Source organism: Microplitis mediator, chromosome 4 (genome assembly GCF_029852145.1).
Source record: "Microplitis mediator isolate UGA2020A chromosome 4, iyMicMedi2.1, whole genome shotgun sequence".
Classification (NCBI taxonomy): domain Eukaryota; kingdom Metazoa; phylum Arthropoda; class Insecta; order Hymenoptera; family Braconidae; genus Microplitis; species Microplitis mediator.
In genome coordinates this window covers 620,367-643,368 of record NC_079972.1, presented here as the reverse complement: position 1 = coordinate 643,368, position 23,002 = coordinate 620,367, and the positions used below count along the sequence as shown (strand labels likewise).

The 23,002-nt window shown below is 30.3% G+C and overlaps 1 protein-coding gene across 4 annotated transcripts in view; it reads left to right on the top strand.

Annotated features, from left to right (window-relative positions):
* The window catches only part of LOC130666344 (microphthalmia-associated transcription factor), a 142,172-nt gene extending 131,639 nt beyond the window's left edge, over positions 1-10,533 (top strand). For 3 of the 4 annotated variants that reach the window (XM_057467224.1, XM_057467222.1, XM_057467226.1), the window contains exons 5-7: positions 2,252-2,327; positions 5,142-5,421; positions 7,493-10,533. In XM_057467224.1, coding sequence (XP_057323207.1) covers positions 2,252-2,327; positions 5,142-5,421; positions 7,493-7,741 — 605 coding nt within the window. In that variant the 3' untranslated portion in view covers positions 7,742-10,533. The remainder of the gene's footprint in view (positions 1-2,251; positions 2,328-5,141; positions 5,422-7,492) is intronic. The other variant, XM_057467223.1, reaches the window with a different exon arrangement.
* The last annotated feature ends 12,469 nt before the right edge of the window (positions 10,534-23,002 follow it).

The window sequence follows — 23,002 nt, the reverse complement described above, 5'->3', positions numbered from 1 at the left end:
TAACCACCACGAAGAACAGGGAGTTGAGACAACTTTGATGACTTTAATAATTTTTTCAACTCTTTAGTATCGTCTTCGAAGGCTGCAGACATCAAATGATTTTTCGTAATTATCGACATCTTGATCACAACACTTTCATAAGTCCGACTTTTAAATGAACGCACTCTAAACTATGAGTTTGTCTCGGGGTGTTTATAGTCGTCCCGATGAAAACTTGGGACTTTTTTCCCACCACGGTTTCTTCCCCCTCCCTTTAAATGTTGGTTTGGCACATGCGAAAATTGAATGACGCATGAGCTCATTCTAATATTACGGTGGTGGGAGAAGAAACTGGTGGAGATAAATTGGTAATGGACTAGAAGTGGGGCTCCGTAAATATCTAGAATTAAACTTTTTTCCACGTGTTCAGCTACACGGCGGATTAAATTTTCTGTATGTGTTTTTGTCTATAACACTAGATATCTATCCGAACCTTGCAATCAGAGTGTACAAAATTGATAAAAATAACATAAAATCATGCAAATTTTCCAAAATAAATTTAATAAATTTTCTAATAAATATAAATAATTAATTTTATTAATACCGTAAGATGGACGGTGGTGATAGAAAGGTCTAACTAAGAGCTACAAAAGTTTTTTGGACTCTTGTAAAGTGAAAATTGGCATATTTCTGTTATTTCAATATAGTCCATCGGCTGAAGAGGAAGTCCCGTAAACATTTTTTTGGCACCGGGTAAATCCAACTGTTTCTTATGTATTTTGGGCCAAGGATCACGAAAATCGGGTCCATTTTGTTCAAAAGTGGTGCAAACAATTGTTTATAACAATTTAATTGTTTAAATCGAAATAACTCCCGAACCGCTGGTTTGTTGAGGCAGTGTACAGGAAAAAAAATGTTCAGAATAAAAAAATACACAAAAAAGGTATCATATGCTTTTTTTGCATCTCGAATATTTCGCGAGATATAATAAAAAAACGAGCCGGCGCTCGGACCTCTCCCTCTCGCACTAGCGACTGCCTATGCGCGAGCTCTCTCTCCGCCAAATCGCGTCAGATGCTTGATAGGCCGGAATTTTTTTAAGTTTTTTACATTAAAAATCATAGAAAAATAAAAAAAAAATCGATTAATTGTTGATACTACCAATCGACAGCATTTTTTCTGAAACGAATTTTTGTCGTATCGTCAAAAGACGTTTTTTTTTTGTTCACTAATGTTATAAACAAATGGATTTTTTCATAGTCCGGATTGGGTTCAAAAAATCGATATCACCAATCGACTGCGTTTTGTGACGATTCGACAGAAATCCGTTTCGATGCTACCAATCGACTGCGTTTTTCCTGAAACGGATTTCTGTCAGGAAACTGTCCTAAACACACACACACACACACACACACACACACACACACACACACACACACACACACACACACACACACACACACATACATACACTCGGACATCATTCTGAAAATAGTCAGAATAGCTTCCTAGGACCTCGAAACGTCGACACTTGATGAAAACTCGATTTTCGGAAATCGGGATGAAAACCGTAACTTCCCGAATTTTTGAAAATCTACAATTTTCTTAGCGGGAAGTTAAAAATGTTCAATAGTTTTTAGTCATTAACAATTTTGACTGACAGTTTCGATTTTTAAAAAAATTTAACTACCAACTTTAATTTGGTAATTTTTTATTTGTAATTCACTATTTATTATTAAATTCAAAGCAAAAGATTTAAGTTAGTTTTATTTCCACAAAAGATAATATTTTAAAAAAGCAGTTTAATATTGTTCGCAGTAATAGATTAAAAAATTATTAAAAGTTAATTTAGTTTCAAAATTATAAAAATTGTAAATATTTTCAAGTCGATTATTGAAGTACATCTGAAGTAAATTAACACTGGGAGTTTTTTTAAATTGTGAATTGACAAGAAAAAAATTAAATGGATTTCATACTATTTTTTTATGAAAACAAAATTTTTCGAAAACATTAAAAAAAAAAAAATTCAAGACAATGCTCAATTATTTTTAAAAAAATGATTTTGTAATGTTTAGAATACAAACTTTTTTTTATAAAAATATTGGGTTATTCCATTTTGTCACCTTCCCGTCCCGTTTTGCCTCGCCCTCCCCTATAATCGATATTCCTTTTGACACCGTATGATGAATGTTAAATTGATTGACTAAAAAAACTGCATATTAGCATTTACATAAGTAAATCAAAAAACTATTTTATAATCTTTATTTTACAGTTGAGAGAAGACGAAGATTTAATATCAACGATAGGATCAAAGAACTCGGGACACTGCTACCAAAAACGAATGATCCGTGAGTATATTTTATTATCTTAAACTTTAAATAAAATGTACATTAAATTTCCTGATTTAACTGGAAATACATTAACATATATTGATGAATCATATCTCGACTGTACACTATCTCCAAGCTTGTGCGCAGAATATTTTGCCGAGAGATTAGAAAAAAATAGCGAGATTGTGTATGAAAGCTTGCAGTACACACAACGTTACTGGGCATGTTATTTCAGTCTTAAACAATTCAGAATAATGATCTCGCTCTGGGGCTCTTTGACTTGTGGCGCTAAAAAAACAATATAAGTGCTTTCGAGGTAAAGCAGAACATTAAAAGACCTTCCAAGCTTTGCCAGTAAGTTCTTGCATTCAAGTAACCGTTCTAGGCGATATAACAATAATCGAATTCTACTTAAAGGAGTACATTTGTACACATCCTAACTAAAATTATTTGTCAATGTAATAGAAAAAATCTGTCTATCGGTTGACCCTGCGGGCCAGCCCTAAAACCTCCCGCTGTTTTCGAGCTCTTTGAGCTCGAAAACTTTGTCGTGAATACATTTTCGAGCTCTTCGAAAAAATTTTACACTATAAATTCACAACGAGGACACCGTGTAAAGTCCTCGGGGACCGTTTTCACACCAAAAATTTTTTTACAGTATTTTTTAATTTTCCGCGTGGAAAATATTATCTACAATTTCAAATAAAAATTTCTCATAAATATACAGCTTATACAATTTTCTAAACATAATTTTCATTGACACTTCGTCTAGAATTCAGTACTGAGCAAAATACATTATGTTCTTGTCCCATCTCTTCAACGTAATTACTAACCCGTTGAGTATGCAATGCTGCTTGAAGGCATCTCTTGCTGACTCTACATCAGTAGTTATTTACTCTGTATGTTGGCTATAGGAGTATCGTGTGCTAACGAGCCCAAGCATACGGAACACACCCGCATAAATCGACCATTTATCAATCTAGCTGCAGGGAGTTGAGATTCATTAGTCAGTGTCGATGACCACAAGAACTTATAAACAGCTTTAATATCTTCTATTTACTCTACTATGCGGATTCAATGTATTCACTCTCCCTCTAGTTTCGAATAAGATGATAAAAAAAAATTAACCCACAAATATATGAAAGTTGTATTTTTAATAACATAATAATTTATTATGTCAAATTCAAGCGTAAAATTCCTCTACAGCACAATATCAATGATTTTCCTTTACTTAACCACAAAAGATAAACAATTCGAAGAATTATCAAGCTTATAGATCTTGTAGAAAAATTATATGTCGCAGTAGAGAATTCTCGAAATTAAAATTTATTAAAAAATAATCGATTATCAAATTTTCTTTGAAAATTATTCTTGATAAAACAAATGGGTAGGAGAGTGCGAATAGTTCGAATTTTTCAAATTATTCAAAACTGTCCAAAATATTAACAAGTTTTCGAATTATTGGAAACTACACGGAAAGAAAATTATGGGAAATTTTGCTATGCATTATGGGAATGGTCCCCATAATGGTATGGGAATAGTACCTATACCACTATAGGGATGGTTCCCATATATTATGGGAACTATTCCCATACCATTATGGGAATGGTTCCCATAATGATATGGGAATGGTTCCCATATTGGTATAGGAACTATTCCTATAATATTATGGGAACTATTCCCATAATGTTATGGGAACCATCCCTATAATATCATAAATTTTTTTTTTGCACAATAGTGTAGAAATTTCCCAAAATTTGAATTTTCTTGAATGTTTTGTGCTGACAAAAAATTCTTGTTAAAAATTTTAATGTTTTTTTGCCAAATACGATTTTTTTTTTTCAATGTTTGAATTTTTGTTTTTATGTTTAATAATATTTCTGTGTATTGTAGAAGTGATTACCGCACTTCTTTAAATTAATTTTTTTATGATAATATGGGAACCATTCCCATAATATTATAGGATTGGTTCCTATAATAGTATGGGAACTATTCCCATAATATTATGGGAATGATTCCCATAATGGTATACGAACCATTCCAATTGCATTATGGGAATCATTCCCATAAAATTATGGGAATAGTTCCCATACTATTATAGGAACCATTCCCATAATATTATGGGAATGGTTCCTATAATTTATAGGAATGATTCCCATAATATTATAGAAAGTATTCCTATAAATTATAGGAACCATTCCTATAGTGTTATGGGTATCATTCCCATAATTATAGGAACTATTCCTATAATTATGGGAAACATTCCTATAATTATAGGAACCACTCCCATAATTTATGGTCGTAATTCCTATGATGGTATAGAAAAAAATTTCACAAAATTATGGGAACCGCTGCCATAATTTTCTTTCCGTGTATACAATTCACTCATAAAGCTTCAGATAATTAAAACACTTACGAATAATTCCAAAATTTATTTTCGAACGACTTAAAATTTTAATATTTTTTCCAATAATTCGATTTTTTGCTAGAAGTACGTAAATTGAGTCCAGATACGAATTTACGAAGTAATTACTTTTCGTTACCTTAAAAAGCTAAGCTCTCCATAAAACAAAAATTTAACATTTAAGAGCTGATCAGATTTTTCTCGATTAGAATCGAGTATTACGAAAAATTAAGAATAATTCGTTTTTATCGAGTTATTCAGTTCGACTCGAATTAAATAGTGATATTCGATTCGAACACGATTCACACACTCCTATAATCTCATTCAATAAGAGTATTTTGAAAAAGAATAGTTTCCGAAATTGTTATCAAATTTACATGAAATCAATTAGATTAGCAATCAAAACACTGTCTTATTTCTATTTATAGGTATTATGAAATTGTTAGAGACGTGAGACCAAACAAAGGAACGATATTAAAATCTTCAGTAGAGTACATTAAGCTTTTAAAAAACGAGTTAACTCGAATGAAACAGTGTGAAATGAGGCATAAGCAGCTAGAGCATCAAAATCGTCGGCTTCAACTACGAGTTCAGGAACTGGAACTTCAAGCGAAAACTCATGGTCTTCCTGTAACAGACTTTCATTGGGCTTCTACGTCTGCTGGTGCTATCAATTCCATTTGTAGGAGTAAAAATGACAAAAGAAAAGTAAGAATAGTGGATTTTTAAGTTTTTTCTTCTAATTAAATTTTTTTTGTAACTTAATAATTTGTACGGTTTTTAAATTAAAAATCTGAAAAATAGTAGACTGTAGGCCAGATCTAAAACTCATCCCGGGTCAAAAAAAAATCTTAAATTTGACTTGATTTAACTTAATTTTCTTTGAAGTCGTCGATATGCCGACAACTGTATTCCACATTTTAACTTTTTTTGACTTAATATTGACTTAATCTTGACTTTTTTTTAACTTTTTTGACTTAGATTAGACTTTTTTTGACTTAAATTGTTTAGTTTCCTTTAACTTAACTTTTTTTGGCTTAAATTATTTCATTGACTTAAATTTGACTTATTTTGTCTTAAAAAAACAACTTGTTATCGATTCGAAATCTAGTTCTATATTTGACTTAATTTTAACTTAAAAATTAAGTCAAATCGAATGTGGTTTTTATACTTATTTATTAATTAAACTAATCTAAAATTCAAACTCAATTTTAATTATAGCAAATTTTTTAAAAATTATTTCTGATTAAATTAAAATTGCTATTAAAAAAATTTTTATTGCAATGATTTTTTTTTATTCTGTTCCTGAAGAATTTGTATAAGCTCTTGTTTACAATATCATTCATTATCATATTGATTAACCAAATCTGCAATAAACGTTTTATTACCTGTATTAATATAAAAACATACCGATAGTAAATTTTCGACAGGAATCGCAAATACATTTTCAGTTACAATGAATTCATATAAGTGTGATAGTTGGAGAAGTCTGACAGGCTCTTTAAAAGGTTTTGTTTGCAGAAGAGTTATTATTGCAAAATGATGGCCAAGGCACTTACAATTACTAATTTTTTGACAATCGCATATTTATCAATAATTTTTATAAAAGAATGAAGAAGACCAAAACGTTTTTCATTCAAGTATTTAAATGCTACATAAGAAGAATTATTTTTTAATGTTTCTTTATAATTTTTTGATATAAACAATATACCATTTAATAATAATCGAAAATATTCTAAACCATAAACACCTTGAATAATTATTACTATCATTAATTATATGTTACTAATCGTAAGTATTTTTTAAATTTGCGGTGTAACTGTCTAATTTTGTTTTATTCTGACTTTCATGTAACTTTTGTTAACTTAAATCTAAGTAAAATGTATTAAAATCGACGCAATTCTGACTTGAATGTGACTTTTTTTGTCTTAAATCTAAAAGAAATAGAGTCAAACTGAACCAGTTTTGACTTAAACGTGACTTATTTTGTCTTAAATCGATCCTAACTAAGCCAGAAAAAGTAAAATCTAAGTCAAGTGTTATGGAAATTTTACACTGACTAAAAAAATTAACGTAGGTGAAATTTGAAGGATTTTGACTTAAATTTTAAGTCATAATTAAGATTTTTTTCGACCCGGGATGGCAGTTTTTGAGCTCACAGAGTTTAAAAACATTTTTCTCTGCACGGAGAAGAAAATATATGAAACTTTACGTAAAAATATGAGTTTAAATTACTAGATTATTTGACTATGTGATAAGTGTAATTTACTATTCAAAAGATTAAATTTTACTATTTTTGAATGGAATTAAATTGAATCAATTTTTATTTGTTTTTCAATTTTTACACGGAAATGAGAAAACTGGAATAATTACTATTCCATATTAAATATTACAATATTTTCAACATTTTTTTTTTCGTACACTTTTTTAAGTTTTTTGAGCTCAAAAGTACTCTCTTATGCTTCGAGTTTGAAAACCTTTTTATTTTTTTTCTTAAGTAATTAACTTATTGCAAATTTGCAATAATATAATTTCTTTGCGCACTATTGAGTCAGCTATTGTACAAAGAACAATGTAAATAGTCTAGTTGACGGTATTTACTCGAACTATTCAGGGCTAGCAATCTCACATTTAACGATAAATTCTCTCCATGTATGTAAAATTAAAGCATGAAATATTACTTGAGCTCTATCGGTATTATAAATTTTACAGTAAGATAATTATTATTACGTTTGTTTGCATCAAAATGTAATTGCTGACTTGTTCTTATATATATTAGAAATTGTTGCAGATGCCAGATGTCATGACGGAAGAGACGTCAGTACTGAGCTTGGCACAATTTGAAGATCTGATGGAAGACGATGGGGGAGGTCCTGTTCATGGAGGTGATCCGATGCTGTCATCGCCACATTTGCCACCCCTTAGTCCTCCTGAGTCTGCCTGTCATCCTCTTCCGGATGAAGATACCCTTGGAAGCTTGGTACCTACCCCATCAAATTCATCATCCGAAATGGATATAGTGGCATAACCAGCAGCTTTTGTTTTCACTTACGTTACTGGGCTCTTATTCGCATCGATAATTGATTCGTTACACGATCAATTGTTGTAAGACTGTGAATAATTGTTATAATTATCGGGTCAAAAGATTTTAAACAATAGCACAGTCAAATGTTAATAAAAACTAAATAATAAAGTAACTAATTGGAAATAAAATCGATCGTTACTTTTGAGGCTCCTTTCAAACATCGGCTGTTTTATTTGTTAGAAGTTGACGGAAATCATATTGACACTTAAAACTTTCAAAAATATATGTACGTCACGTCCCTTTTATATCGGCCACAACGAACAGAAAAAACTATGATATACTTGCCATGTAAAAAGCAATTGCTTTAGATATATGTCTCGTAATGATACTTGTTGTACATAAAATTGAATATAACTATTGAAAAACTTTTTAACACCCTTCAATTAATTATTTAATGAAAGACAAATTATAAACTCAGAGAATTTTATAGTATTTTTTACACAAAAAATTTATAGGAAAATTACTATACTAATATTAGCGTGAGGACAGTATGGAATTATGGTACAAATTACTGATAACATAGAAATTTTTTAGATAAATCTTACAGAAATTACGATGTGCATTGTACACTGATAGAAAAACTATCTTGATTCAAGAAAAATTTTTTCTTCAAAATGTGGTTCTTGTTTTAAAATTTTGAATTGTTTTAATTCAAGAAATAAGTCCTTGAACCGAAAAATTGAAATTCTCGGATAGAGAAAAAAAATTCTTTGTTTGAGAATTTGATTTTTCGATGAAGCCTTTTTTGTTTTGAAACAAAATTCTGACATATTTCGTTCAAGAATTTCTTGCTCTTGGATTAAGATAGGCAAAATCTAGGTTTAAGACATTATCGACTCGTTTCGAGAATGGCGCGGTTTTTAAATCAAGATATCAATTTACTCAGCTTGAAAAAAAACTTTTTTTTTTATTTTAAAAGTAAAAAGTTTTAAAGTGATTTTTTAGGACTACATTCATTTACTTCAGATATGTTAAAGTAGAAATTTATTTTTAAAAAAATTTTTTTTTTCATTACTTTAAAAACATCTTCTATCAAGGAATTATTACTTGAACCAAAAATTTAAAGTTCTTAAAATAATAATACGACATTTTTAGTTGAAGACAAGTGGTCTTGCTTGAAGAATTCGACAGTATCGATTGAAGATAATATAGTTCCGGGTCAAGACACGAGAGTTATCCATCGAAGATACAAAATCTATAGAGCCAAGAAAATCTAAATCAAGACAAGAATTTCTTGAAGCAAGACAATTTGTTTTCTTCAGAAATAAATTCTTGGCTCAAGAAAATATTTCTTGAGTCAATATAAATTTTCTATCAGTGTATGGATCACAAGGCAACAGATTAAATTTCATTGCTGAAATTTTTATTAGCTGCATCGTAATTAATTATGTTAAATAAATTATCACTTATTTATTGAAATAAATCATCATTAACACTAATAACAACAGTCCATCTACTAAATTTATCCAAAATTTCATAAGCATTAGGGTGTTCGTTATTTCCCAAATTATATTTTTTTACTTGACCGTGGTATTTTAATGCCGTTTAACCCTGTCTATGTAATGGTACTTTTCCATTTTAGTACAATGAGAAAAATTTTATTACTCGCTTAAAAATAAGTGTACCGACCATAACTGAAACATATTTTTGTAGGAAATTGACTGCTCTTCAAAAAAGGTCTCTTATGTTTTTTTTGTGGATCTAACCATTTGAGAGATATTGAAGGTCAAAGTTTGATTAGTTTAAGACAAAATATCGTTCTCAAAAAATTTTTGGGTAATTTTTATTATAAAATTCTCTGCGTGTAGAATCAAAAGAAAATACTGCTCACTATTTACGAAATAAAAATATCAATTGAAAGTGCTTTAAAGTAATGAATATTGTACAGATTAGTAGTGGACCTTATAATTTAGTGGTTACACAAATATTTGAAAGTCTCATATTTAAAACAATTTACAGACTCATTAGTTTTTAATAAAAATAAATCCAAATACGGTACTTTTATTTAGAATTAATAACAGATCTTACATAAGTAATCAATTCTATATTTTTTTAAAAATCATAACTGATGTTATATAGCAAAAAGTAAACAGTGATATAGAATATTTTTCCGTAATCTGCTGATGATTAGTATTTGATATTTTTAGATGTATGATAATTAGGGCGATCCAAAAAAACCGACTATTTTTTTCTTTTTCAAGTCTCTTATGAAAATTTGTTGGTATAAGATGTTTTAAGAAGCCTCTCCGAAAATCAGCTTGTTAAAAAATTTTTAAGAGAACGCTCAGAAATTTCGAAAATATCAAAAATGATTCAAATTCGGATTTTTTGTTTCTAAATTTTTTCTTTCTCGTGGCACAAACAGTTTATATTTGTAAAATCACGAATATACTGAAAATTTCAGCCCAAAATTTAAATATTCAATGGGCGCTCAAGAATTTTGACTATTAACTGAAAAATTGTAACTAATACTTTGAATTAGTTTTTGTATTTTTTTGTAACTCAATTATTGTCATTTCACTTAAATATAACTTTTGCATAACCGAAAATATACGGGACAGTCTTAAACAATGAAATTGGGTAAGTTTTGAATAAGCAAAAAAACCTACCCGATGAAAAAAATTTTATACAATTGTATAGAATTATATATCAATTATATATGGACTATATATAATTATATATAGACTATGTATAATTGGATAGAAAAAATGGCCCGATCCAATTGTATACAATTTGGATAGAAATTGTATGCAATTCTATACAAATTGTATACAATTCCATATAATTATATACAATTCTACATATTGCAATTATATAGAATTGTATATAATTATACAGAATTATATATAATTTGTATAAAATTGTATAAAATTGTATATAATTATATAGACTTGTATAGAATTGTATACAATTTCTATATAGTTGTATACAATTGGATCAGGCCATTTTTTGTATATAATTTTATACAATTGTATAAAATCTTTTTTCATCGGGTACAAATTGCATTAAAAAATAAAAAGTATGTAAAAAACTCATTATTTCTATCTCTTGGGTTATATTTTCAATCATAATGATACACATTGATAGTACAAAAATCGAGAAGCTTTACTATTAACATCCAAGGGTCGCTCGAAAACGCCCAAAAGACAGTACTCGGAAACATTCAAAATTCTTAAGCGACGTTTAAATATTTAAATTTTGGGCTCAAATTTCCAGCATAGTCATGTTTTTACAAACATAAACTATAGCTGACACGAGAAAAAAGAAATTTAGAACAAAAAAATCCGAATTTCGATCATTTTTGATATTTTTAAAATTCGTAAGCGACCTCTTGAAAATTTTTTATCGAGCTGATTTTTGGAGAGGCTTCTTAAAACATCTCAACCCAACAAATTTTCATAAGAGACTCGAAAAAAAAAAAATAGTCGGTTTTTGGGTCACCCTAATGATAATAAAAAAAATTGTGAATAAGATTTCAAGGATTAAAAGTAGAGTGAATTTTCAGATAATTATTTATGTGAGGTTATATATATTGAAAGAAATGACAAGTATTTCAAATAAGATGATATCGACAGTTATAAGACAAAACTTTGGTATTTTTATTTATAAGTCGGTGATACAAGTTACAATTTTTTTTTTTATTGATATGAGAGAGATCATTTTTTCTCACCATTATTGTTGAAAAAAGTGAACAAGCAAAATTTTTGAAAATTTTATAAATTTTTGAATTTTAAAAATCTGCGTTGAGAAAAATTTCACAATAAAAAAAAATGAATTGTTTATTTTGTGCATTTAATAAATCTATTGAATTGTGCTAACAGATGTAAATTTTTCAACTTTTCATAAATTTACCCTGATAACTGTTTGAAAATTCAAATAAACGAACGATAGAAACTAAAATTCTTAAGACTTTGGTTGACATAAAACTGAAAAAATTGAATCCCACTAAACATATTATCGAAAATATTGAATACTAATAGCGGGTTTCTTTAATTTCCATAATAATTCATACGATTAGTACGTTCAACTTATCCTGAAAACAAATTTCGGAGAAGGTTCAATTTCAATTTTGTTATCATCAAAAAATGAAATGAAAACAACAAATGATAAGTGAGTTTAAGTGAATTATCTCGATGCATATTTTTCAAATGAAAATTACATCATATATTACATTACATAATTAGTTGTATTGAATCTCTTCAGCAAAAGTCTTATTTTGGTACAAAACATTTTACCCGGAAAAAAAAATCCGATTGAATCTGATTGAAAAATTCTAATCGGATTTAATCGAAAAATAATAAATATCTTTTCCGTTTGGATCTGATTGGAATTTAATCAGATAGTTGGAATGGTCCAAAAAAATTTTGATTGAATATTTTGATCCGATAGGATTCTGATCAAGTTTCACTATTATCAGATTCAATCGGATTTAGTCAGAGTTTTCAATCAGAGTAATTAATTTCCTCAAATTTAATGAGACATGTTTGAATTTTATGTACAGCTTATGATTCAAAACTCCGAAATTATTAAATTAAATTGAAGGTGCTTACTTGCCTTGTAAGAATTATTGTATATAAATTCTCCAGATTTTGAAAGCAGACATATTCATTATTAGTGCATACTTAATGATGGTTGATTTTGAAAGATATTATCACTATATAAGCTATAAAAAAACATTTGTTATTGAAATTTATAATTTTATATTAATTGTTGAAACATATTTTTGAATGAATTTTATAGAATAAGAGTTATTAAGAGTATTTATGTTTTTTTGGTAAAATGTTATAATCTCACAGAATCAGAAGCCTTCGTTTTAAAAACAACCTGTGAAAAACCAATCATATATTGCCATATACAGTTCTACATACAAAAAAATCTGAAAACTGTAGAACTCGTAAACTAATCAACTAGTCCACTGCGTTTTGGAACCAAGACGACCCTGGACCCCTTTATTGAGATGCACTTTTTTCACGGAAAAAAAAAAAAAAAAAAAAAAAAACAAAGCGATTACTTTCTCCTTCTTTTTTTTCTTTATTGAATTTAATTGAAAATTTTTTAAATTTCTATTTGGAATATTAAAATTTAGAGATAAATTGTCGGTGATGAGTTGTCAAAGGATAAACTGCCGCAGATATGAATTGTCGCGGGGATGAATTATCTTGGTCCCAAAAAGCGTCACACCAAATTGGTTGATTTATTCTAAAGATATCGTACTACAATAATTAGCTTACACTCCCTAACGGACCCAAATTACGGTAAATTACGGTAAACCTACCGTAAATTACGGTAATCCACCGTAAAATACCGATTTACCGTAAATTACGGTGGATTTTCCGTAATTTACGGTGGATTTTCCGTAATTTACGGTGGATTTTCCGTAATTTACGGTGGATTTGCCGTAAAATACGGAAAGACGGTAATCCACCGTAAATTACGGTAATTCGGTAATCCATCCGATTTTTTTTACGGTAGATTTATCGTATTCGACGGTAAATTTACGGTATACCCGCCGTAATTTACGGTAATCCACCGTAAAGTACTGATTTACCATAAATTACGGTGGATTTACCGCAATTTACGGTGGGTTTACTGTAATTTACGGTGGGTTTACCGTAATTTACGGTGGGTTTACCGTAATTTACGGTAAATCTACTCGAATTTTACGGTATTCTACGGTAGACTTACGGTAAAAATACCGTGAATTTACGGTAACTCAGGTCTGCTAGGGCTCGCACACACGTGAAGATCTATACGGAAATAGTCAAAATAGATTCCTGAAACCTAAAATCGTCGAGGTCTAATGAAAACTCGATTTTTAAAATTCGTATCAAAACCAATAACGTCCTTTTTATTGAAAATTCGCAATTTTCATAGCGGGAAGTTAAAAAAAAGGAAATCATGATAATCAGGTGTCTCATGTGTGCTAACAGACTAAGATTAGTTTCTAAAATAGATCATTATTATTACTATTATTTTTTTTTTATAAAAAATTGCTGCGTCTATTGGACTCGATCCTGGGTCGGTTAGATTCAATGTCTAACCACTGAGTTAGCAGAGCAAAAAATTTAGTTTCCTTCTAAAAATTACATACATGGTTACATATGATCAGTACATGGACATATATGACCATAAATAGGCATATACAATTTGGTTTAAATGTATGGCGTTTAAATATGATTGGTTTTTCGCGAGAAACAGTAGTGTTGCTTTAAAAGCTACAAATAATATGTATGTACAACATAGAATGATATATACATATATGTACATAAGTCTCACTCTAGCCGAAAATATATGGCTGTAATTGTGCTGCACTTTTTATCTGATTATAAGCCCCTGAGAAAGGAAGCTTATGATAAATTCGTGATGGATTCCGATATGTACAAATTTTTGTAATGAGACGGTTATGGGTTTGAGCATTAATTTTTGATTAATATTTAATAAGGGTAATTGTAACAGAATCATTAAAAACATCAATTTCCTCATAAAATATTAATCACAAAAAATATTATGGTTACCATTACCATCGTTACATAGTAACGATTACCATAATTCCATAGGAACTCTTCCGATACTATAGAGAAATTATACCAATATTTATAGGAATTATTACCAAAATATATATGGGTTCCGTTCCTATAATCGACATTTTGAAAAAACTAGTTACCATGCGTTATGGGAACCATTGCCATAATATATTGTAATTGTTACCATAAATTTCTCTCCATGCACCCCGGCAGATCCAAACTACGGTAATTACCGTAATTTACGGTAAAATACGGTAAAGCTACGGTATTTTACCGCAAAAATACGTTAAATTAGCAGTAAGAGCGCGGTAATTTAACGCAAAATTGCGACAAGCCTGCAGTATTTTACCGTAAAGTCAAGTATCGCATTGTATCCTAGCGGATCCGAATTACGGTAAATACAGTGATTTACCGTAATTTGCCGTAGTTTACCGTAATTTACGGTGCCTAGCAGAATTACCGTAAATTATGGTAATTTACCGTAAATTGCGGTAATCTACGGTAAATTGCGGGAAATTACGGTAAGTTGCCGTAATTTACGGCAATTCTGCTAGGTGCCGTAAATTACGGTAAATTACGGTAAATCACTGTATTTACCGTAATTCGGATCCGCTAGGGTAGGAACTATAAAAATAAACAACAACATACCTCCCTAGCGGATCCGAATTACGGTGCCTAGCAGAATTACCGTAAATTACGCTAATCTACGGTAAATTACGGTAATCTACGGCAAATTACGGTAAATTGCCGTAATTTGCGGTAATTCTGCTAGGCGCCGTAAATTACGGCAAATTATGGTAAATCACTGTATTTACCGTAATTCGGATCCGCTAGGGCTTGCTTCGATAAAAGTGCCGCAAATTACGGTAAAATATTGTATTTCACTGTAAGTTACTGTAAATTAGCGTAAATTACTGTAAAATTCCGTTCTTTACTGTAAATTGCAGTAAACTTGCCTTACAAAATACAGTAAATTGCCGTAATTCGGATCCGCTAGGGTTTATGTATAAAAATCCTTAAGGAATTTGTTACCGATTTATCTCTTTTATATCGATTAAGTGCACAATTCATATCTTTAGTCAAAATCTTTCTGTATTTAATAATGCGTTTATGACTCATACAATTAGATCATTTCATATTATCCTTCTCTTAATTGATTCGACGTTATAGTACACATCTTATGAAATTCATCGTATCATAGGAATGTTTAAATGATAATATACACAGATAATATTATTGTTCTTATTGAAAATTTAAAAAAAAATAGAAAATGATCAATTTTAATGTAATTAACAAATGATTCATTGGTTGACGATGATATCAAAACTAATGTTAAAGTATGCATATTTTTAGGTTTAGTACTTTTTATTAAGAATAAATAGTTTAGTAAATTTAACTGACTGCTCAAAAATGTTCGAGGTTTAAAAATGTAATTTAGTATGGTATTATAAAATATATTAGTATAAACATAAATAGGAATAAACTTAGTGATCAAATGTTATGAGAATGTAGATATATATTTATATAATATACATAATATGTTCTACAATTCTTCTTTGTAAAGATTTGAGAGATATTTTGATTTAAAAAAAAAAAAAAAAAAATTATTAAACATCATTGATTGATGTAATATTGTTGATATGTAAGTCGCAGTACAGGAGACGCGACAACTACTGAAAAAAGATTTTTATCTCAAATAAATTAATAAAAATAAGTTCTTTGAACTAAATTGTTTTTGTCTACTTATACATCTCCTCATATTCTCGAGTGAATGGTTGCCCGCATGAAAAAACTTTATATGTGAAAATATATATGATGGAATATATGAATATTATAATGTGATATATTGTACAATATATAAAATAATATTTATATTTTTGCCGTATTAATATATGATAATATATTGAAAAAAAATATATTGCAGAATATATTATCAATATATTTATCAATATATGACTTTTTATGTATGTTTTACATATATATTTTAATATATCTTTTTTATATTGATATATTATATTGAAAGTAGTATATTAATTAATATATACTATTTTTTAAATTTTTTATATATGTTTTCCAATATATTGCGAAATATATGGTTTCCTATATATTGTAAAATATATGGAACTTTTTTTACTTTTCTTAGGTTATTGCCAGTAAATATAAGGTCAATGAAAAGAAGGAGAAAAAATAATAAATTTGACTTTTTTTTGTGGAATTGTGTAGGAATTGAAAAAGTATATTAAAAAATAAAATTTTCAATATGTTGCGAAAAATATAAGTTTTAATATACTGGAAAAATATAATTCCAATATACCGCGAACCATATATTTAATCATATAAATTCTTTCATATATAATCAATTATATAGAGACCATATACCACTAATTATATGAGTCAAAATATATGGATATATATATCAAGTTTATTATATTATACTTATAAATTATATATATACTATCCATATATGATAAGAATATATTGAGCATTATATCAGATAATATATATAGAAAAATACAAATCGTTATATACAAGTAAATATATTATGATAAATATATAATCCAATATATGTAAAAAACATATATTTTTCAATATAGATATTTTTGCCGCTATATATTTATCACATATTCACCATATACTTTTTTATATACTTTTAACAATATATAGCTTTTCCATGCGGGTGTAGTGCTCCTGAATAATTTTTATGATTTTTTAGGTGGGTAACGCTACGAAAAAAATATCACCCTACAATTAATGATTGTGGTATGTTAATATGCTGCCGCGTAGTATTGCAATCTGAATATAGGCCTGTAAAATCAAACCCCGACATAAGTTGTGGAGGAAAAAAAATGTTTGAAAAATTGACGGTTAGCGAACTGGTGGCGGTCATTATCGTGTGTGTGTGTGTGTTTTGATCTCGAAAAAAGTGGAATGTGTTTGGGCTGGCTATCAGGATCTACCGTTTTCCAAATGTTTCTTTCGTCTGATGTCGACGTTTCGAGGTCCTAAAAAGCCATTCTCGATGTTTTCAGAGATTAGCATGTAATATTCTTATCACTTATTATTGAATGAATCAATTTATATGAATTACATTTTTTTTCGTATTTCTTAATTATCTCAGAGTCTATTCGATCAAATGATCGGGAATTTACAGAAAAGTTGACGGCTGGCAAGCTCTTTCGAATGCTGCAAAAACCATATACGTCAATTCATTTATCAAAAAGTAATATATCATAGATAAACTTGTACATAATCTTTAAAATGTTTTAAATATTTACCTATGATCTGAAAACGACGACATTTGTTCAATACTTGATTTTCTAGAATTCAACTGAAAACAATAACTCCAATTTTTAGAAAGTTCTTACTCGTTTAGCGGAAATAAAATGTTTTCAACGGATAATATATGCAATTAAGTATATACACGGAAAGAAAATTATGGGAAGTTTTGCTATGCATTATGGGAATGGTTTCCATAATAGTATGGGAATAGTACCTATACCACTATAGGGATGGTTCCCATATATTATGGGAACCATTCCCATAATAGTATGAGAATAGTTCCCATACCATTATGGGAACGGTTCCCATAATGATATGGGAATGGTTCCCATACCATTATGGGAATGATTCCCATAATATTATAGGAACCATTCCCATAATGGTATGGGAATCATTCCCATACTATTATGGGAATGGTTCCCATATTGGTATAGGAACTATTCCTATAATATTATGGGAACTATTCCCATAATGTTATGGGAACCATCCCTATAATATCATAAAATTTTTTTTTTGCACAATAGTGTAGAAATTTCCCAAAATTTGAATTTTCTTGAATGTTTTGTGCTGACAAAAAATTCTTGTTAAAAATTTTAATGTTTTTTTGCCAAATACGTTTTTTTTTTCAATGTTTGAATTTTTGTTTTTATGTTTAATAATATTTCTGTGTATTGTAGAAGTGATTACCACATTTCTTTAAAATAATTTTTTCATGATAATATGGGAACCATTCTCATAATATTATAGAAATGGTTCCTATAATAGTATGGGAACTATTCCCATAATATTATGGGAATGATTCCCATAATGGTATACGAACCATTCCAATTGCATTATGGGAATAGTTCCCATACTATTATAGGAACCATTCCCATAAATTATAGGAATGATTCCCATAATATTATAGAAAATATTCCTATAAATTATAGGAACCATTCCTATAATTATAAGAATCATTCCTCTAGTGTTATGGGTATCATTCCCATAATTATAGGAACTATTCCTATAATTATGGGAAAACATTCCTATAATTATAGGAACCGCTCCCATCATTTATGGTCGTAATTCCTATGGTGGTATAGGAAAAAATTTCACAAAATTATGGGAACCGCTGCCATAATTTTCTTTCCGTGTATAAGCATATTTTTGAATCCATGCCCAAAAATGTTTGTTGAAAAAATTGTAATTAAAACTCTTTTAGATTACTCCTGTTTTCTCTAATATATACGTATACCGTTTATAAATGGAAATCAAAAGAACTTATCGAAACAGAGATTATAATTGATTTATTAAGTACTCAGACTATATATCAAGTTTAAATTTCTAAAGTTATTGATAATTTTCTCCTAGACCGCTCAGGTTGGATAATCATTTTTTTATTTGCAATCAATCAGTATTCCATGTAGTTAAGTTTGGATAAAATTTGTAGAAAAATATTCTTACAATCGCATTACTCTAAAATAAAAATGGTTGAAGTTAAAGAAACATATTATTTTCTGCAGATCACGTTTTCTATTTATCATTTTGACTTTACTACTTTTATCCTTGATTAAAAAAATCATAGGATGTTGAGAAACACTAAAGTCGAGATGCTTCCTTATTTTTTTTTGTTTTTTTTTTTATTCTATTCCACAAGCTGCGGAAGAGTTCTACGTTGTTGCTGAAGCTGTCGGCGCAGCATAAAGTGAGCTCATAGCTCTGTGATTGGAATCGGAAGTCTAGACTATACGTTGCCGGAAAACACAAACGCGATTGCTCATATGGCAGAAAGGATTCATCGAATATTACCAGGTTGTAATCGATACTCTCGAGGAGTTTTTTATGTTTCTATAGAAGGACCGATTGGAATAAATTGAATGACAAAAAAGAGATATGAATTAAGAAATTTTGAATGAACCATCAGGTCCTTTTCTTTTCCTTCATTGCGGATTTGAGCATGTGTCATAAATCTTAGGGTCAATTTTTAACTTACAACGGAAAATGTTTTGTGAGCAGTCGAAATATCCATGCAAACGTAACTATTGGAAAAATTTCCAACGAGTTTCCTATGGCTCGAGCAGCTAACTCCCCTCCGGTCTGAAATCGTCTTGTTTTATCCCTTGTCACATAACCTGAGTCGAAATTAAAAATAGGGTTGCAGTCTCCAAATTATACACGAGGGCTAGGAGGCTGAAGTCATCTTTCTAGATTATGATGATCTGTACATCAAAACGGTGATTTGAAAGTAAACTTGGTAACTATGTTCACTTTTACCAAGTTTAGGTTCAAATCATATTTATTTTAAAAAGTAAAATTAGCCTCCAGAGCCTGAATTTGTAAAGTGAGAAAGATTCTCTTTGAATCGGGAGAAAGAAGAAACGGGACCATGAGTTAGAAACGGCCACTATGATCGAAAAAAATTTGAAATTAAAAAATGCCACAAATAATTATTTAGTAATAAATGCTTCATTGTCAGATTAAAAGAGGTAACATATAAATTACTAATAATAATAATTAAAGACATGCAAGTAGTGATCGAATCGAATAGTACTGGTCGATTCAACATTCGAATTGAATAATTAGAATCTTTGACTTATTATAGTATATTAGTATTAATAGTCTATTATTTTATGTGAAAAATAAATGAAAAAAAATTTGGTTTTTACTTAATTTTTATTCGAAAAAGCTTAATAACAAAAAAATAAATGATTAGAAATCTACTTCCATTTCAGCTGCCGAATATTCTTTGTTTCGAAAAGCTTAAAAATTTTGAGAAATCGAACCCTTGTGAAAATCACTGTCTCAATCGATTCTATTTAATTACAGTCAATAAGAGCTCACAACTTACTATAATTTGACATGAGACATACGTGCGTGCGTGAAATTCATTAGTGTCCTCGTTTTCTGACAGCTTACTTCCTCTATCTTTCTCTCTTGTTCTTTTCTAACTATCCGCGTTGAAAAGTAATTCTAGTTTTCGGACTAAAATAAAAGATTTTCAAGTTATAACGTCAGTTGGAACACACCATTTTGAATTCATATAAATAAAAGTTTGGGCGTGTCTCATTTTGTTCGACTTTCTCAAGTTTTAGGCATACATGAAATTTACCTCACATAGAAAAAATCGGTTATCGGTTGACCCTGCGGGCCAGCCCCGAAACTTCTCGCTGTTTTCGAGCGTTTGGACCCGACTAGAAATTTTAGTTAGGCAGTGATTAGGCCCGAATAAGGCATGTCACATTTCAGACTTGCGCCAAATGAGGCAACTAAACTAGGTCGAGATCCCGAATGTAACGCAGTTGCGAGGCCCTGCCTAATTTGGCTTCCTTCTTAGGCAGCGGTTTGGAAACCATACTTGCTGGTGGTAGCTCAAACAGAGCTCGCGCCAAATGAGGCAACCGCATAAGGCTTGCATCGTATACAAGCCCTATGCTTACACATAGAAATTGGCAATGTATGGACATGTATGGACATGTATGACTGTAATGATCATATGATCATTTTTTTTTTTTTTTCATCGTTTGAAATTATTGAAATTATTATTTTTACAGCGCAGTTATCATCAGATGTGCTTATTCAATGTTATTTGAATGTCCAATCAAATTAGAAATTTTTAATTCAAGAAAAAACGGAAACTTATCAGGGACCACTATCGTGGGATTCGAACCCGGGACCCTACGCACGAAAGACCGACGCTTTAACGACTACGCTACACTACCAATTGTGGCTCCTAAGTTTATTTATGCTATTTAAATATTATTCGGTACCAGCCAGGAATTCCAAAGATATACCTAACTTAGGCAATGACGAAGATTTTCCAAATAACAGCCAAATTTTACATACTTAGCTTTGGCAAGCCTTTAGTCATCCTCATTGCGTTTTAGTCAGAAATTCCAAAGATACACTGAACTTACGCCCAACCAGATAACTCCTAATAACAACCAACTTTGGAAAAAAAAGTCTCATTCGTCCCGAATCGGTATTTCGGCATGCTACACTAAAATTCCAGTCAGTATATATATATAGTCTAGTTACCATTGCTACCTACCAGCCAAGAATTTCGATGTTAGGCCTGAATACGGCCTTGCCACAGATTTTCCTAGTTTCGTCTGACTTTGGTATACCACACTTCGGCAAACCTTAGGTTACCATTGCCACCCACCAGTCAGGAATTCCAATGATAGGCCTGAGTGCGGCCTTGCCACAGATTTTTCTAGTTTCGTCTAACTTTGGCATACCAAACTTCGGCAAGCCTTAGATAGCCATTGCTACCTACCAGTCAAGAATTTCAATGTTAGGCCTGAGTACGGCCTTGCCACAGATTTTCCTAGTTTTGTCTGACTTTGGCATACCAAACTTCGGCAAACCTTAGGTTACCATTGCTACCTACCAGTCAGGAATTCCAATTGTATGCCGTACTTCGGCAATGCCACATAGTTTCGTGATCACAATCGAATTTGGTATTTTTTCGGCATGCCAATGTTCGTTTTGCCTCATGGAAATCTAATTAGATACGAATCAGGCTTGCCTTACTTAAGCAAGCCTAGTTCGGGCCAAACTGATTTTTCGGCAAGCCTCACCAAAATTTCTAGTCGGGATATAGTCCCGAATCAGTATTTCGGCAAGCCGCACTGGAATTCCAATCAGGATATAAATAATATAGTTACCATTGCTGCCTACCAGTCTCGAATTCCAATATTAGGACTCGAGTTGCTCGAAAATCCAACTTTTGCGGTTGATATGACAAAAAAAATAAATACACGGTTGTACTGAGGTTTCGAACTCGTGACCTCTCCGCTGGGAATCTAGAGAAATACCTTTGACGTTCGTACAGGTCTCAATTAAGGGAACAGTTTTATTTTTATTTATAGTCTGCCCTTTTTAACTTTCCGCTATGGAAATCGAAGATTTTCGAAAAACTTGGGAAGTTATTGTTTTCAATCCCCGAATATCTTTAAATCGCATGCAAATAGGGGCTGTGTTATACTCTGTGAGTTTTGAAACAGCATGAAATTCTGGGGATGACCTACGAAGTCTACATTTACAAAAATTTTTTTCCAAAAATAAAAATAATTTTGCTGATGGCATTGAAAATGAAAAATATCCAATAATTGTACGATTCAGAGAATATTATGGAACAAATTTTCTTACGTACGTCAATAATTTTCCCAGAAAGAAAAATGACTATCAATATCAATCGAAATACTAAAATATCAACATCTATTAAATTATAATTAACTGAAAAATAATTTTGATATTTTATTCTAAAAAGTTTCCAATTTGATGGCAACATAAAACACAAAGATATGAACTTATCTCGCTCCATCCCCACCTAACTAATGTGACCTTTCGATTTTAATGGGTGTGCGTAGCGTTAGCAGCAGCAGCAGCAGCAGCAGCAGTAGCAACACCCCAACGGGCT